General features: G+C 38.4%; 1 protein-coding gene across 1 annotated transcript in view; it reads right to left on the minus strand.

The window, feature by feature from the left end:
* The window catches only part of tmem94 (transmembrane protein 94), a 120,881-nt gene that overhangs the window by 34,433 nt on the left and 68,308 nt on the right, over positions 1-18,140 (minus strand). Inside the window, 3 exon segments of the mRNA XM_062056475.1 lie at positions 11,426-11,558; positions 15,093-15,274; positions 17,795-17,860. Of these exon segments, the coding sequence (XP_061912459.1) occupies positions 11,426-11,558; positions 15,093-15,274; positions 17,795-17,860 (381 nt within the window).

The raw sequence follows: 18,140 nt of genomic DNA on the forward strand, positions 1-18,140 counted from the left end.
AAAAGTAAAAAAAAAAGAGCATCAGACTTTGTGTGCACTTCTTCTGGACGCTACAACTGGTGTCAGAAGTAAAACTTTGCGCATACTACTGTTTCTTGTGTACTCAGCCTGCTATGTCATCGGAAGGTACGTGCCATGATGTCTACTGGCGACTTTGTCAAAATAGAATGGGAGAGGAAGGATATTGAGTGGGGACTTACGGTGCCAGCAGCGACTGCCGGCTGAGCAGAGCTCGCCACAAAGAAAGACAGAGAGGGAGAAAGGAGAGAGACAGCATCGACAGCTGCAGCGCACGGGGGGATTGATGTGTGGCATAGATGTCAGATAGGTTGAGTTGCGGCTCACCTATAAGCTTACTAGCCCACTTTACAATTTGATTTAGTGCAGACTTGTTTCTCAAGGACAAACTACCAAACCATGACACCAGGGAGAAGGACAGAATCGATACAATATACTGTATGCCCAATAAAAGAGTGACAGCATGGTTCGATCTATGCAGAGACGTGACAGTTTCCTCAGGCAATGAAGATGTTGGTGTCCCTTTTTACACACCGCCTCGCAGTTCATCTCGAAGGTCAGCTTTGAGTCTATGACCGTGCCAAGGTAGTTTTAGCTCTCCACACAGTCTACAGGCTGACCTTTGATGACTGTGGTAGGTTTGGCATAGGTGTGGGTTCTAAAATCCATAATCATGTCCTTCGTTTTAGATATGTTGAGCTGTAAAAAGGATTCCTCACACCAGCTGACAAATTCACTAACAACGACACCATGGCTGGACTCATTTCCGCTAACAAAACTGACAATGACTGTGTCATCTGCAAATTTCACTAGCGTCATGTTAGCATGTTTACTCTGGCACATGTTTGTGTACAGGATAAAAAGAAGGGCTGAAAGCACACATCGTTGAGGTGAGCCAGTTGAAGAGTGTGATAACTCAGATAAAATACCATTCACCTTGACTTGTTGGGATCGATTAGTTAAAAAATATAAAATCCAACCAGTCAGATTAAAAATCAGATTAAAATCCCTGATCAGCCTTCAGGCTAAGATATGAGGTTGGATAGTGTTAAAAGTAGATGAAAAATCAACAAATACAAGTCTAGCATGGGTTTTATTTCCCTCTAGATGTTTAAATAAAATGTTAAGAAGTGTGGTTGAAGCATCCACCACTACTCTGTGTGCCCTACAGGCAAACTGCATAGGGTCGAGTACATGCTCGATTTCTGTTGTAAAATTAAACTTTACAATTCTTTCAAAACATTTCATCACAAGTGAAGTAAGTGCAACTGGCCTTAAGTCATTCAAGGCGGTAGGTCTGCTGCTTTTAGGGACAAAATATCAAACTTAGTTGCTTTGGGCATGACTTAAGTAAAATACTGCATGCATTTTTTTAAGGATGAACTAAAAGGAAATTAAAGTAATTTGTGTGGTTACTTTTGATGATGTCTGACACACCTGATACTGCAATTGAGGGCGCGCATGTGTGGAAAGTGCACTTTGCCTTGCACACAGGCAGATTAGGAGCATGCACGAGGAAAATAATTTAAATAAAGGCTTTGATGACTGATGTTGAAAATGTTGATAAAGTGTTTAGAGAAGCTGTTGATGAGTTTATAAATGCTCATTAATCTGTACAAGAACTCTTATCAGAGAACAAAGAGAAAACTGATTATTATGACTGGTAAAAACCCAGAATAACTAACCTGAATTATATCACAAAAGAATAATAATAATAATAATACTAGTACTACTAATAATAATAATGGATTAGATTTATATAGCGCTTTTCTAGACACTCAAAGCACTTCACAGATAAGTGAGAACCCATCATTCATTCAGTCCACATTCTCACACAAATGGTGGTAAGCTACATTTGTAGCCAAAGCTGCCCTGGGGTAGAATGACGTTAGCGTGGCTGCCTATTTGCGCCTACGGCCCCTTCGACCACCACCAAACATTCATTCACTTTCATACATCAGTATGAGTGGCACTAGGAGCAAGGGTGAAGTGTCTTGCCCAAGGACACAACAGGGGTGACTTGGAAGCGTGGATCGAACCTGGAACCCTCAAGTTGCTGCCACGGCCGCTCTACCCACAGTACCATGGAAGTTGAAACATGGAAAAAAAGAGGTCGCACAGTCAAAATTTAGACCACTGGACAGCATATCAAATGTATCATGCAAATCAAAGTCTTCCAATTCCTCAGAATTAAAAAAGGCCAAGGGGCACAGGCTGGTGCAAGAGCACGATCCGCTGCATTGAAAAAAAATCACATTTTGCAACTGAAAGAAATAAAACCCAAATCAAAGATGGAGAAAATGGAGTTGGATGCAGACGTTGCAGCATCAGCTGCTAATAGGAAGCTCCAGGTGATGGCATGACTGAGTATTATAGTTCTCACCATGAACCAGCCACAAAGGGGAGCAATGAGGAATTTGTGCAATTAGGTGCCAAACCCAAATCTCCACTTCAACAAACCATCTCCACACCCAACCACCAGAAAATACAATTCACATCAAGAATGTGACTCAAAAAACAAGACCAAAACTGCAAATCATAAGCACACATAACCATACTGCACATAATTATTCAGACAGGGTTGTTAATGTTGCCCATGATAACTTGAATGTGGTTATTCAGAGACAAAATAGCAGATATCATAGCAGAACTCATTGTCTCACAACAAAACCTGTCTAAATCACCTGTAAGACAGTGTTTGATGGTAACCCATTGGCATATCAGTCTTTTGTCCAGGCATTTGAACACTTTATTTAGGACAAAGTTATAAAAAAAAAAAATCAAGAAGTTCTCAAGCCGTTCACCTCTGGTTTGCCTAGAGATTTAGTTCGTAGCTGTTTGCACATGAATGGAACCAGGGCCTATAGTGAAGCAAGACACCTTTTAAAAGAGCACTTTGGGAATTAAATAAAGATTTGTGGAGCTTACCTGGAAAAAACCTTGAACTGGACAGCGATTAAAGCTGAAGATAAGAAAATGCTGTATGCAATGTATTTTAGAGGCTGCTATAATGTAATGCAATATTTACAGTATTTAGAGGAACTGAGTTAGGGTAATAGCATCCAAACTACCCTACAAACTCTGGGAAAGATGGCAAACAGCAGCTTATGAGATAAAACAGAGAACTGGCAGGCAAATCAGATTACACCACTTTGTGGATTTTGTGGAAAAACATGCTAAAATGTGTTTGGATCCATTGTTTGGAGACATTCAAAACCAAACCACAGCTCAAGGGTCTAATCCCAAAGGGCAACAATGTACCAAAATTTATAAGAGACAAAAATTGCAGCTTCGCTAATTCAGTAGCAGTGAATACAGAGAAAGCAGGATGTGCTGTAAAGCGATCAGCCGTTCAACAACCACTTCCTCAAGCCATACCGAGCCCAATCATCACTTCTTGCTGATTCTGCCATGGGAAAAACGCTCTGAATAACTTCTCAAGTTTAAAAACACAGTCACATGACAACAAGGTTGAATTCCTAAGAAGCTATGGATTTTGCTCTGGTTGCCTACTAAAAGGTCATATAAGCAAGAATTGTAAAATAAGATTAATGTGTCAAGTTTGTCTAATGAAACGTCCTACTGTACTCCATATTTACAATGCAAGCCCCAAATAGGAAATTCAAAGAAATGCCGCCCTGAGACCAAAGATAACCCCATAAGCTGTGCTCTTGCTTCAGCTTGTGATACAACTGGGGCCAGGAGAGACTGTGCACTTGCGATTATTCCAGTCTGAGTTAAGGTGGCAAAAGAGAGCAGGTATATTCAGACCTATGCCTTCCTCGATCCCGGCAACATTTTGCACGAAGAAACTAATGAACAGGCTACATTTGAAAGGACAGAAAACAGATACTTTTGCAAACAATGGGACAGGAAAAGCCAACAGAGATCTATGAGTTCAGAGGACTGGAGGTGGGAGACTTGGGACATAGGAGACGTGGGAAAAAGTTTACACACAAAGTCAAATCCTTGTCTCAAAAGAAAACAATCACACAAGCTGATTTGAAAAGATGGCCCTATCTCAGTGGGATCTGAGGTAGACATTGAACTCCTCATTGGGACTGATGTTTCTTAAGCAATGGAGCCGTGAAATATACAGTAGTGGTCAAAAGTGTACATACACTTGTAAAGAACATAATGTCATGGCAGTTTTGAGTTTTCAATAAATTCTACAACTCTTATTTTTTTGTGATTGAGTGATTGGAGCACATACTTGTTGGTCACAAAAAACATTCATGAAGTCTGGTTATTTTATGAATTTATTATGAGTCTACTGAAAATGTGACCAAATCTGCTGGGTCGAAAGTATACATACAGCAACATACATCATCAATTTTGGTGATGTAGAAAAGTTACAATCAAATCTAATTAGCTTCATGGCATGGCCTCTTAACTTCATGTGAGTGATTATGATTGACGACACCTGTTGACTTCTCTGAGCCCATTTAAATAGGGCTCATGTGATGAAGTCATTAGACTCGGCAACAAACGTGACAATGGGAAAGTCAAAGGAACTCAGCACAGATCTGAAAAAAAAAAAATTTACTTGAACAAGTCAGGAAAGTCACTTGGAGCCATTTCAAAGCAGCTTAATGTCCCAAGAGCAACTGTGCAGACAATTGTTTGTAAGTATGAAGTGCATGGCACTGTTTTGTCACTGCCATGATCAGGAAAAAAACGCAAGCTATCACCTGCTGCTGAGAGAAAATTGGTCAGGATGATCAAGAGTCAACCGAGCACCACCAAAAAGCAGGTGCGCAATGAATTGTAAGCTGCTGGAACACGTGTTTTGCATCGCCATGGACTGACAGGCTACCATGCAAGAAGGAAGCCCTTGCTCCAGAAGCGACACCTTAAGGCTTGTCTAAAGTTTGCTGCTGATCACATGGACAAAGATAAAACCTTCTGGAGGAAAGTTCTGTGGTCAGATGAAACAAAATTGTAGCTGTTTGGCCACAATAACCAGCAATATGTTTGGAGGAGAAAAGGTGAGGCCTTTAATCCCAGGAACACCACACCTACCGTCAAGCATGGTGGTGGTAGTATTATGCTCTGGGCCTGTTTTGCTGCCAATGGAACTGGTGCTTTACAGAGAGTAAATGGGACAATAAAAAAGGAGGATTACCTCCAAATTCTTCAGGACAACCTAAAATCATCAGCCCGGAGGTTGGGTCTCGGGCGCAGTTGGGGGTCCAAACAGAACAATGACCCCAAACACACGTCAAACGTGGTAAAGGAATGGCTAAATCAGGCTAGAATTAAGGTTTTAGAATGGCCTTCCCAAAGTCCTGACTTAAACGTGTGGACAATGCTGAAGAAACAAATCCATGTCAGAAAACCAACACATTTAGGTGAACTGCACCAATATTGTCAAGAGGAGTGGTCAAAAATTCAACCAGAAGCTTGCCAGAAGCTTGTGGATGGCTACCAAAAGCACCTCATTGCAGTGAAACTTGCCAAGGGACATGTAACCAAATATTAACATTGCTGTATGTATACTTTTGATCCAGCAGATTTGGTGTCATTTTCAGTAGACCCATAATAAATTAATAAAAGAACCAAACTTAATGAATGTGTTTGTGTACGTGCTCCAGTCACTCTATCACAAAAAAATAAGAGTTGCAGAAATGATTGGAAACTCAAGACAGCCATGACATTGTTATTTACAGGTGTATGTAAACTTTTGACCACGACTGTAAACAGTCATAAAATTGGACCATATGCAGTCTAGACCTTATTGGGATGGGTGGTAACTGAAACACTCAATGTTGATAGTGCTGCAGAATATGCTGGGCCCATTGCAGTGTCAAGTAACAGAATCTTTGTTGCTGAGTTAAATGATCTACTCATCAGCTAATACAACCAGGATTTCTCTGAGAACATGTACAATGAGAAAAAAATTAGATGTCAGTTGAGGATAAAATGTGTATGGTGATTGCTTCCATCTCAGCATTCTTTGAAGATGTCCACTATCAGCTACCACTGCCCTTCCGAGATAAGGCTAAGGTCATTCCCGATAATTATTATATGGTAAAGGAATGCACACAGCACCTTATGAAAACATTTCAGAAGAATACGATGTATTCTGAGGAATAGACCTTCTTTTTGAAGGACCTTCTCAAAAGGGTTATGCAGAAAAAAGTTGCACCACAGCAGTTTAGCACAAAGGATGGACGGGTGTGTTACATCCCACATCATGGGGTCTATCACAAACAAAAGCTCAAACTGTGGGTGGTGTTTGATTGTACATTCTCATTTCATGGAAGATCCCTTAACAAGGAGCTCCTCCAAGGTCCAGTCTTAACAAATGTCCTCATTTGAGTGCTATTAAGATTTCGCCAAGAACAACTAGCAGTTATGGCAGACATAGAGGTTATCTTTTATCAAGTTTATGTTGATTAAAAGGACAGATACTTCCTGAGGTTTATGTGGTGGCCAGAGGGTGATATAAGCAAACCACTTGGTGTTTACAGGATGAAAGTTCACCCCTTTGGCACTGTATCATCCCTGCGTTAAACAGCTGATGACAACCAGAATCATTACTCTGATGAAGTTATGAAACTAATTTTTATGTGGATGATTGCCTCCGATCTGTGGCAGCAGCTGACCAAGCCATACAGCTTGTCAAATATTTCACTGAAGCCTGCAGTCGAGGAGGCTTCACATTGACAAAATGGGTCAGCAATAACTGTGAGGTGTTAGCAAGCATTCCTGTGTACCACATAGCATAGGCAGCCAAGGAACTGGACCTAAATAACAAAAAGCTGAAAGAACAAATCACAACTGAACTGGCACTTGGAATCCACTGGAACACCCACAGTGACACCTTCAGTTTTAAAGTAACTGTAAAGTCGGCCTGCTACCAGATGGGGGATACTCTACACAGTAAATTCAGTATATGACCCATTTGGTTTTCTCTCTCCTTTAATCCTTAAAGCCAAACCACTAATCTGCAAATCCAGGTATGGATGGGATCAGCCTTATTCCACAGGAATTTGCAAGGCCCTGGCAGAGATAGATCAGGGATTTAAACCAATTACGTGAGTTTCAGGCAGCAAGATGTATAACTCCTGAGAACTTTGACCTAGTGGAAACTGCTGAACTGCATACTTTCTGCTATGCAAGTGAGTCTGGTTATGGTACAGTAAGACACCTCAGACTAAGAAATCCCCAAAGCATAATTTAAATATTTCATATTTGGAAAAGACAGAGTCTCACCGCTCAAACAGATCACCATTCCCAGGCTTGAACTCACTGCAGCAACACGGGCTGTAATAGTGGATCAGATGCTGGGGAAGGAGCTCCTCTTATCACTTGCAAATTCAACTTTCTGGACAGATAATACGTCTGCATTGAAATACATCCACAATCAAACAAAGACATTTCATACATTTGTAACCAACAGAGTTGCAGTGATCCAGGATCTCTTCTACACAAGCCAGTGGAGATAAATTCAAAAGAAAATCCAGCTGACCACACCTCATGAGGGTTGGTTGCATGTTAAGTCTTTCTTAGGATCAAGATTGCAAAAATACATGGCCAAATGTCACACGAGGTCAAGTAGAGATATCAGCCAATGACCTTGAAATGAAAGAGGAGGTTGCAGTTAACATTGTGGAAAAGGGGATCACTTTGTGATCCAATATGCACATTAATCAAGTATCACTCATCATGGAATCGACTGCAGAAATCTGTGGCCTGGATATTAAAGGTGAAAAAAATACTTCAACTGCTGAGTCAACTAAGAAAGGATCAGACACATGTGTCTTTAGAGACGAAGACAAAACCAAAAGACAAGCATAGAACACAAAACCTATCAAAGGAGGATATACAAGAAACAAAGAAGGCTATCATTTGTTTTGAACAAAGACGCTACTTCAGCCATGAATTTACTTACCTGGAAAATGGCAAAACAAGAAGCACCATCCACAAGCTGGATCCCATTCTTGATAATGGTAGGCAGAGCAGGAGGTATAATTAACACAAATGCAATGCCAATGCACCAGAAAAACACAATTATTCTCCCTAAAGGTTCTCCCATATCTAACCTCATCCTACAACATATCCATCACCAAGTAGAGCACTCAGGAAGAATCCACATGTTTTCCAGGCTAAGGCAAAAGTTTTGCCTCCCTCAAGCAAATCCCTTAGCAAAGAACATCATCAAAAAATGTGTATTTTGCAGACACATGCAGGCACGACCTGGAGAACAAAAAATTGTGGACCTTTCCACAGATTGATTGTATCTAAACTTACCACCTTTTAGTCATGTTAACTTGGCATTGACTACTTTGGTCCCAGTGAAGTGAAGAGGGCCCAGGCTCAAGTGAAAGGATGGGGGGTCATTTTCATCTGCCTGGTGAGTTGAGCTATCCACCTAACGACAGACTCATGTATAAATGCTATATGCAGATTAATCTGCAGAAGAGGATCCGTTATACGTATCAGGACTGACTGGGGGACACATTTTGTTGGAACCCAAAAAGAACTACACAAAGCTCTATAAGAACTGAATCATCAGAAAATATAAAAAACCTTTCTAACAGAAGGAATACAATTAATTTGTTACCCTCCTTTTGGAGCCTACCACGATGGAGTCTGAGAGGGACTGATCAGATTTGTCAAAAAGATACTCACATCCATTTTAAAACAACAAACACTGGACGATGAAACTCTATCAACAGCACTTTGTGAGGTGGAAGCCATCCTGAATGACTGGTCAATAACTACATTGTCAAGCAACCCCAATGATAGTGAGGTAAAAGCCATCCTGAATGACTGGTCAATAACTACATTGTCAAGTAACCCCAATAATTTGGAACCACTAACCCCAAACCATTTGCTTCAGCTGAAAGTGACAACTATGCCACTAGGAGTTTTTGAAAATGTATCAATATTCAAGAAAGAGATGGAGATAAACACAGTATCTTGCCAATCGCTTCTGGAGACGTTGGACAAAAGAGCATCATCCACACTTGCAAAAAAGCAGTAAGTGGAACAGCATAAATCAGAACTTGAGTCTGGGAGATCTGCTCCTGACCTCATTGTCGATAACACAGCACCAAGGAACTTATGGATTATGGGCCGTGTTGTAAAGACATTTCCAGATGCCAAGTGCTTCGTGAGAAGTATTTTGGTTGAAACCAAAGCCTGTGTGATTCAGCGACCGATCGATAATCTCTGTCTTCAAATGGAGGCAGCAAGATGAAGCAACAAAGAGGCCGTGATTTTCCAGCGTTCACTATGGACTGTTGCAAATATGCTGACATGATTATAAACAATAACCTGATTATGAACTTTGATAAGTCAAATGTTTATCATCAAGAAACTTAATTTGAAAAGCTTTATTAATTTCCAATATGTAATTGTTCTATTTTGGCTCCTTTGAAACTTATTTGTATTTGTTTTGCTAAAGCCAACAATTCGGGGCCTCGATGTCCGAGCCTAATTAGAGCCTATTAATCTTTTGTGTTGATTAAGGTAGATGAATTATTATTTATAGTCTGTCCTATAGACTATTTATTATTGTTTGTGTATCTAATTGTACCAGTCAGGGCCCTGTTCCTTGTCAGGTGACTCTTCCAGGGATGAGGAAGTGATGTCAGCTGGTTGCTTGTGTCTTTTTTGTTTCTTTAAGGACTGAGAAATGGCTAAATTACTTTGCATTATTTTGCTTGAAGTCCACCTGGAGATTGTTTTTGTTTATTTAAGTAAATATCTGTCATTTGTTGGAACTATTTCTGCGCAAGTGCTTTTTATTTAGTGAGTCAAAGACCTCCTCCTCACAAGCTGCTCTGATGTTTTTCATTATCAATTCACAAGAATAGGTGGAACATGTGTGTTAGTAATTGCTATGAAGTGCAAAGTAGTAAGATTAAATAAGCTTTACTTTTTCCTACTCCTTTTCCAACATGTTGTAAAGAGAAATGCAAATATGTAAAATTGCTATGCAGTGCAAAGTACTATGATTAAATAAGATTTGCTTTTTCCTACTCCGTTTCCAACATGTTGTAAAGAGAAATGCAAATATGTAAAATTTGTGATGTATCATATTGGAACTGTATACATGTTCAAAATAAACTTAAACCAACCAACATATGAGGTAGCTAAGAATGCAGTATTTGGAGTACATTATTTCGGCCATTATGCCATCTAAAACAACAACCAAAAAACGGCAACAATACTACGTTTAAATCTTGAAACCTGCCTATTAATCACGTATTAGCGATAGTTATTATACTGTTTCTAGCCGCACCATGATAAAAGTGCGCTAACTAGCTTGTGCTGCTATATAGACACATTGAGCTTGTGAGCTCCTGCATCACCACTGAGCTGGTGAAAATTAAATCTAGATTATAAATCATGCCTCAGAACTAGATAGTAGAAAAAAGTGGACATAAGCCGCGAAGTTAGTAAACTTTGACATTCAACTTAGGCCCGGATATGGCGAGAGAGACAGGAAACAACGATCTTTCACGTCCCCCCTTTTTACCTCCGGGGTGGAATATGATTAATTCCTAATTTAAACGGAAAGATAGTATCATTCTATCGTACAGTCAGTGATTGATTTATTATGTTCGTAGTTTGTATTTCTTGTTTAGTACTAAGCAATACTGCTCCATGATGCTTTGTGTTTACTAAAGCTGGATCTGTTTAGCACACAACTTCTAAAACTTGTAGATCATCCTCCTTATACTCAGGCTGAAAAGGTTAAGGTTCTGAAACATAATTTATTCCAAATTAATCATGTTTGGCTCTTATGAAGTCTGCATGATTAGTAGGAGTGTTTTTGTTAAAAGGAAAAAGGAAAATTGTGTTGCTTCTGTGAAATTAATAGGCCGCAGTTTGCCTGAAATTACCAATATACGTAAATATTCTGGGTTATTATGGATGCACCGCTTACATCACATATATACTTAGAGCATCTGAACAAAAATGAAACAATCAACCAATCAAAGTTTACTTATATTGCCCTTAATCACAAATGTCTCAAAGGGCTGCACATGCTACAACGACATCCTCGGCTCAAAATATATCATAATAAACAACAGTTTTGTTTCCTACGTCTAGAACACTCAACTGGCTCCTCCCAATGTAAAGGAGCAGCAACCTTACTCTAAAACTCCTTCTGGATAATCAAGCTATTCACCATAACTCTAAGGGTGAGTCTACACAAATTGGGGAGGAAACTAATTTGGGTTGCTTGCTTACATGGAACCACAAACAGAAAAAAATAGTTGTTTATTCCTTGGCCAGTGTCTCTCATGAGAGTAGTTGACTGAGTATGGGTAAAAAATGGGAGATATGATTCCAAAACCTAGACATTTTACTATGTGTAAGTAAGCCTATGCTGTTGAGTGTTAAGATCATCACAAATGACAAAACATTGTGTGAACACCAAGAACACCTTGATTCAGGTCTTCATGAAGGCAGCCATGACCGGGGCTAGAAAGAACTCCTTCACAGGGACCATCTCCACTTGAAGTCAGTGAGATATGACAGTTCCAGCCTGTCTCTAAGCCCATTTTTTCTGCAAAAACCTGCACAAAACAAAACATGGACATATACAGTACATGAAAAATATGAGTTAAATCATTAACTTTTAGCAACCATTTTATTGATTATTAGTTATATCTTATTAAGTGAATGCACATTGTTATTTAACACTGCTTTAAACTTTCTGGGCATGTAATTCACTACAACTACACAGGTTCAGTAGTTGCAATTTGTTTTTGTCTGCAGCAGAACATTAACTAGAAACTTTCAGTCCTTACAGACACCACCATCTTGCATGAGATGAATACATTTAGAAGACAAACATGAAACTGCTACAAATTTTGAATGTCACGAAGGATAAGAAGTCAAGAAAAATCTGTATACATTTTAAATATACCCTTGATCCAGACACTAATTTGCACAGCACATTGAGCTGACATGATTGAAAAACTTGCTAAATTGCTTATTAGAAATTTCATGTCAATCCCACACACCATTTTTGTGGCTCCCTTTACGTGCTGGAATAAAAAAGCTCTCGGTGACCTGTTACACGAGGGATGAGTATCGTTTACAGGTATATTTTTTATCGATACTACAACCAAATCGGTACTTCTGAAACAGTGCCAGAGCTGGTACTAAAAAGTAAAAAACTTATAAATTTGATTTAAAAAGAATGCATTTTTATTTTAAATGATTTTGTGACATGTAAGTTAAACAGAATTGTTTTTTAAATTCTTCAATAATGTAAATGTTATGTTTTTTAAGAAATTTAACAATATGAAATCACAACCTACAACATATTATCATAGCTAAACCAAAACAAAGCAGTCAATGTACAAAATAACATGGTTGTGGTGGCTATTTTAGTGAGACCCTTATTTTGTTAGACATGATTTAGCACGCAGTACATTTATTGTGAAGGCTGGAAGTGTGCTTTCGGTCTTTTGGGCTCGACTGCTATGTTTTGACGAGACAAGGCTGTATTCAGATTAAATATATGTCGAGTTCCTGCCTATCGAGCTTGCACAACATCAGCCGTCATCTTAGCAGACCATCAGTCACATTGGTATCGTACCGTTGACTTTCAGAGCTTGTCTTAACCTTGAATGGTGTATAATGAGAAAGTATTGCGACGATGTGACACACTCGGCAAGATGTGTCAAGATTGGTGGATCCAATGACTGCTGTTAGTGTATTAACACCAAGAATAATATTTAAAAAGAGCATCTGACTCTGTGTCTCTCTGTTGGGATTGCTGTACTGTGTCAATGTTATGTAATAAAATTACTAATATGGAATACAACCCACAACATATTATCAAAATTAAAACAAAATAATACCAACTCAACGAATGGGCAAAAACAACCTGCCGGATATTTTGACTTAGCACCAAAATGAGGCATCGATAGCTACTTCTTTTTTCAGCCTGGTTAATACCGTGTACATCAGCACTGGTGCCAATAAGTAAAATCATAGGCGATACCAGAGTCCAAGTCAACCACGTCGTACAAGACATTAGTATTTATTTATTCCGAACATGCATATTCAAATGTACTTTAAATTGAAATAAATAAAATACATTTATTGAAATCTATTAAGTGGTTTTAGCATGTTTTCTATTGTAATGAATACATTAAGTTAGGTATAGCATTTTAGGACTTGGGGACAGCGTGGCGAAGTTGGTAGAGTGGCCATGTCAGCAATCGGCGGGTTGCTGGTTACTGGGGTTCAATCCCCACCTTCTACCATCCTAGTCACGTCTGTTGTGTCCTTGGGCAAGACACTTCACCCTTGCTGCTGATGGGTGTTGGTTAGCGCCTTGCATGGCAGCTCCCGCCATCAGTGTGTGAATGTGTGTGTGAATGGGTGAATGTGGAAATACCGTCAAAGCGCTTTGAGTACCTTAAAGGTAGAAAAGCGCTATACAAGTATAACCCATTTATCATTATCATTTAAAGGGGAACAGCACTTTTTTGGAATTATGTATATCATTCACAATTCCTATGTAATACAAGAACACATGATTTTCTTTTTTTATGCATTTGCACAAAAGAGTTGGCTAACAATGCAGCTAATGGGAGTAAACTATTTCGCCCATAAAGCCCATCTATCAATCCATTTTCTACCGTTTGTCCCTCTTGGGGCCCATCTAAAACAACATCCAAAAAGCGCCAACAAAACTCCAATTACATCTTGTGATTTGAATATTAACCAAGCATTAGCATTATTGTTATTATATACGCTAACACAGACAAACTATTTTTAGCCACGCCTTGATCAAAGAGCGCTACCTCGCTTATGCTGCTATATTGACATACTTTGCCGCTGAGCTCCTGCATCGCCACTGAGCAGGTATAAGTTCATTCTAGATTATAAATCATGCATCTCACCTGGACAGTGGAAGGTTGTGGACATACACCCACAAGTTAGTCAACTTTGACGTCCAACTTACAGATGGCGAGAACGACACGAAAAAACGCTTGTTTGCAGGCCAACGTTTATTTAAGCCTTCGTGAGGACTATAAAGAATTCTTCATCTAAACAGGAATATATGAACATCCTATCTGTCGGCATTCCACTTAGAGCAGACATTGTACAGTAAGCGAGTGTTTTATCATGTTCGTAGTATGTATTTATTGTTTAGCACTTAGCAATACAGCTTAGTGTTTGACTAAAGCTAGATCTGTTTAGCACACAACTTCTAAAACTTGTAGATCATTCTCCTTACATTCAGGCTTAAAATATAAGTTTCAAAATCATCTTTTGTCTCAAAGTAGCCGTTGTTGTCTCTCATTAAGTCTGCAATAAATAGTAGTGTTGTTGTTGTTGAAGGGAAAAGCGAACATTGTGATGTATTATGACACTGTATGCTTTAAATTACCAACATATGTAAATATTACATGTTATTATGAATGTTCCTGCTACAACATTACATATATACTTACAGCGTGTATATAAAACAATATTTTTGTTGGTTTTAAAGTGCTTTATAGGCGGAATGGAGCGACTCCCATTGACTACATTGTTAGCTGACTTTTGCTAACGTTTATTTACAAGTTAGAATGCATGAAAAAAAAAAAAATAACATGTTTTCTTGTCTTACATAAGGATTGTGTTTGATAGGCAAAATTCCAAAAAATTGCAGTTCCCCTTTAAAGCCAGAAAGTGATATTTCCCAGTTTGTTTTGTATGAATTCATTGAAGAAATACAGTAAAACAAGTTGGATTGTAATATTTGATAGCATGTTAGATATGCAATTAATGACATTATATTTCATGGTATAAAGAAAAACGTTTGGAAATTAGTTAGCTTCATCATGAGTTTACCGGAGAAACCTGCCATTATGAGGTAGCCTTGTCATGGAATAGTCACATGACTCAAAAACGTTTCCTATAGGCCATTTAGGAACTTAGCCAGTTCAAGTCGAGCACAGAACTGTCTAGGGACCATTTAAGAAAAATAAATATGTTGGCTTCTTATGGTTTAAACATGTGTAATTGAACATTTTTATAGTATTGGTAGTATTATTTGTGAAAAAGAAACATTATGTCAACACATATAGAGTGAGTGTGTTCACCTTACTACGAAGCTCATCCTCCATGGAAAAGTAAACAAAACGAATGCAAGCAGTGATCAGCGCATCAATGAGCCTGACTGTGTCCAGACGAGCCTGGAACTGGGATGACACCATGCCCATGAATATCTGTCCGCTGAGGGCCTGCACACAATCATCACGTTCCAGTCCATCGCCAATTCCTTCTGTTGGGGGGAAAAGGACAAGTTGTTTATAACCCACAGAACATTTACTCGTAAATATTGTTTTGTGACTTGTCAGTATGGAACGGACAGCTTGGCAGTACACCTACATTTGGTAAACAAGAACACTGAAAAAGGGGGTTGGGGGGATAGCTATTAGGGATGCAACGGAACAGGTGGTACGGTGCGTCCCTCTTTTTTTTCTGGCCACAGTTTTTGGTTCTTTTTCGGTCGTTTCTATAGGTGGCCAAAACGTCAACAACTTGAGATACGCAGGTGACCCTGCACTACTTGCTGAAAATTAAAACCATCTGCAAAATCTATTGCACACCATCAACAATGCAGAAAAACTATATGGATTGAAAATTAATGCAAAAAATAGTGAGACCATGCATATTACAAAAAAGAACATCAAAATGCCCACAATCCATATTAAATTAGATGGTGAAAACATTGAACAAGTTGACAAATTTTAGATATATCTAGGACAGATCATATCAATGGAGGATCACGTGAGAAATAAATTAAATGTGGACTATCCATAGCAAAAAGGGCATTAAGTAAAATGTGCTCAGTTTTAACATCAAGGAAAAAACCTTACAACAAAGATTCAGAATAATAACATATGTTTTATTATATAGATCTGAAACCTGCACAATAACTAGATCAACTGCAAAAAGACTGGAATCATTCGAGATGTGGAGTATACGTACAATATTAAAAGTATACTAGAAAGAAAGAAAAAACTATGAAGAAGTACTAACAATGGAAAACCAACAGAGAATGCTCTTAATTAACATTATGGAAAGGAAAAACATGTTTGGGCACACAATCAGACATAATCTTTTTCAAACTCAAGTACTAGAGGAGAAAATAGAACTAAAAAGAAAAAGAGGAAGACCAAGATGCAGATCAATAGTAAATCAACAGCTATCGTTGGTGTCTTTGAATGTTGAACTGTAAAAATTGAAGTTAAAAAAAAACCCAAGAAATAAATGTGTTTATAGAACGCCTGGATCGTGTTTAAACACATTCAATCAAAAAACTGATTACCGGTAATTGTTCAGTGAGTCAAACAAGCTTCATATTGTGTGTGGTGATTTTAATGTTAATCTTCTGAACCCCTTCGACAGCACCAAAACAACACATTTTATAACAGGATTGTACACAATAATTTATTCCACTCATCACTAAACCAACTACAACAACAACAGACTTTGCCACATTAATCGGTAACATTTTCACCAAATAGCCGGAAAATCAAATAACAGCAGGACTACTACTCAACGACATCTACCAGTATTCAGCATTTTTCACAATTTCTTCGATGAGAAAAACAACAAAAGCAGCTCAATATAGATCAGTCAAACACCGAACACCAGAGACCACAGCAACATTCAAATCTGAGTTATGTGCTCAGGACTGGTGGGAGGTTTATACCTCCACAGACCAAGATGAGGCATATGAAACCTTCCTTAACATTTTCTTAAAACTATATGACAAGCACTGTCCAATTCGAAACATTACATTAAAGACAGCACTGGTAAGGAGAAACCGTGGATCACAAGGGGAATACTGAAGTCCTGCAAAAATTTAAATTATCTATAGAGAAAACATTTAAAGCACAGGACCAAAGAAACCGAACACAAATATAAAACGTACAAAAATAAATTAATAAAAATAATAAAGTACAGCAAAATTACCACAAAAATTTCTGTAACGTATTAGAACATAAAAATAGCATCCAAGATACGCAGAAAGTTTTAAATGGTATTATTAAAAACATGACAAATAAGGAAGATCCAAACTATTTCATAGGAAATAGTCAAACTATAAATAATCCTAAGGGAATATTTACGAAAGATTATTTGTAAATGTTGGACCCAATTTAGCAAATTAAATTGTACAACCAGTAAACATTGTCAAATCTAATGAACAACTCATTCAAAACAATTTAAAATAGTTTTTCATTTCTCCTGTTCGTAAAAGTGAAATGACAGAAATTGTAAATTCCTTGAATAACAAGACTGCTGTGATTTAGACATTTCTCGGATCAAAGAAATGGTTGGCGTGCAGTCACTAGAGGCAGGGGAGGCGGGGCCTCACCTGCCATCATGGAAAGAAAAAAAATGTAAAAAGAAAAAAATAATAATTAAATTGTTATATGTATCAAGTGACTATACTAAAGTTATTTTCCATTTAACTTCGCCAGTTTTAGATTATTTGTATTTTTATTTTCACATTTGCCGTTCAAATACTGAGAAGAGACGGTGCGGTGATCAGCAGCCAGTTTAGGCACGTCACTGATTTGTGCCTCAACATGGATTGTGCACAATGACTCGGCTAACTGCTGAGCTGCTGTGCAGTGAGACTGTATTGCTATATGAATTATATCAGCTAACTAAACTATGGCATAGTTTAGTTAGCTGAGGTATATAATGTACAGTGTATTTAGTCAACAACTGTATGTGTGTAACGTATTTCTTGTGCTGAGCATTCATAAAACTGCTGCAAAAAACGTACTGTCTGAGGCTCGCAGTAATCCGGCCTCCTGGTGGTAGAGGGCGGTAGTGATCCCAGAGATCATTCCTCGCCGCAGAAGAAAAAAAAAAAAAAAAAGTTTGCAAGTCAATTAGTGCAGCGATTGTTTATTTCCTCTCGCCTGGACTTTTATTAAAAACATGGAAGATTACATATGTAAAATAAAACACTTTTCTAAACTGGACTTTCAATCGAAGCAGGAGGTAATAATTAAAGGTAGACCAACGCCGGAGCTAAAAGGTTTGCTTTTGACTTCGGGACAGAAGACCCGTTCTTTTCAAACGGCGTGGTACACACGCAAAGGCTGGCTGTGTGGATGTCCAGCAAG

The sequence above is a fragment of the Entelurus aequoreus genome, linkage group LG08, assembly GCF_033978785.1.
Source record: "Entelurus aequoreus isolate RoL-2023_Sb linkage group LG08, RoL_Eaeq_v1.1, whole genome shotgun sequence".
Taxonomy (NCBI): domain Eukaryota; kingdom Metazoa; phylum Chordata; class Actinopteri; order Syngnathiformes; family Syngnathidae; genus Entelurus; species Entelurus aequoreus.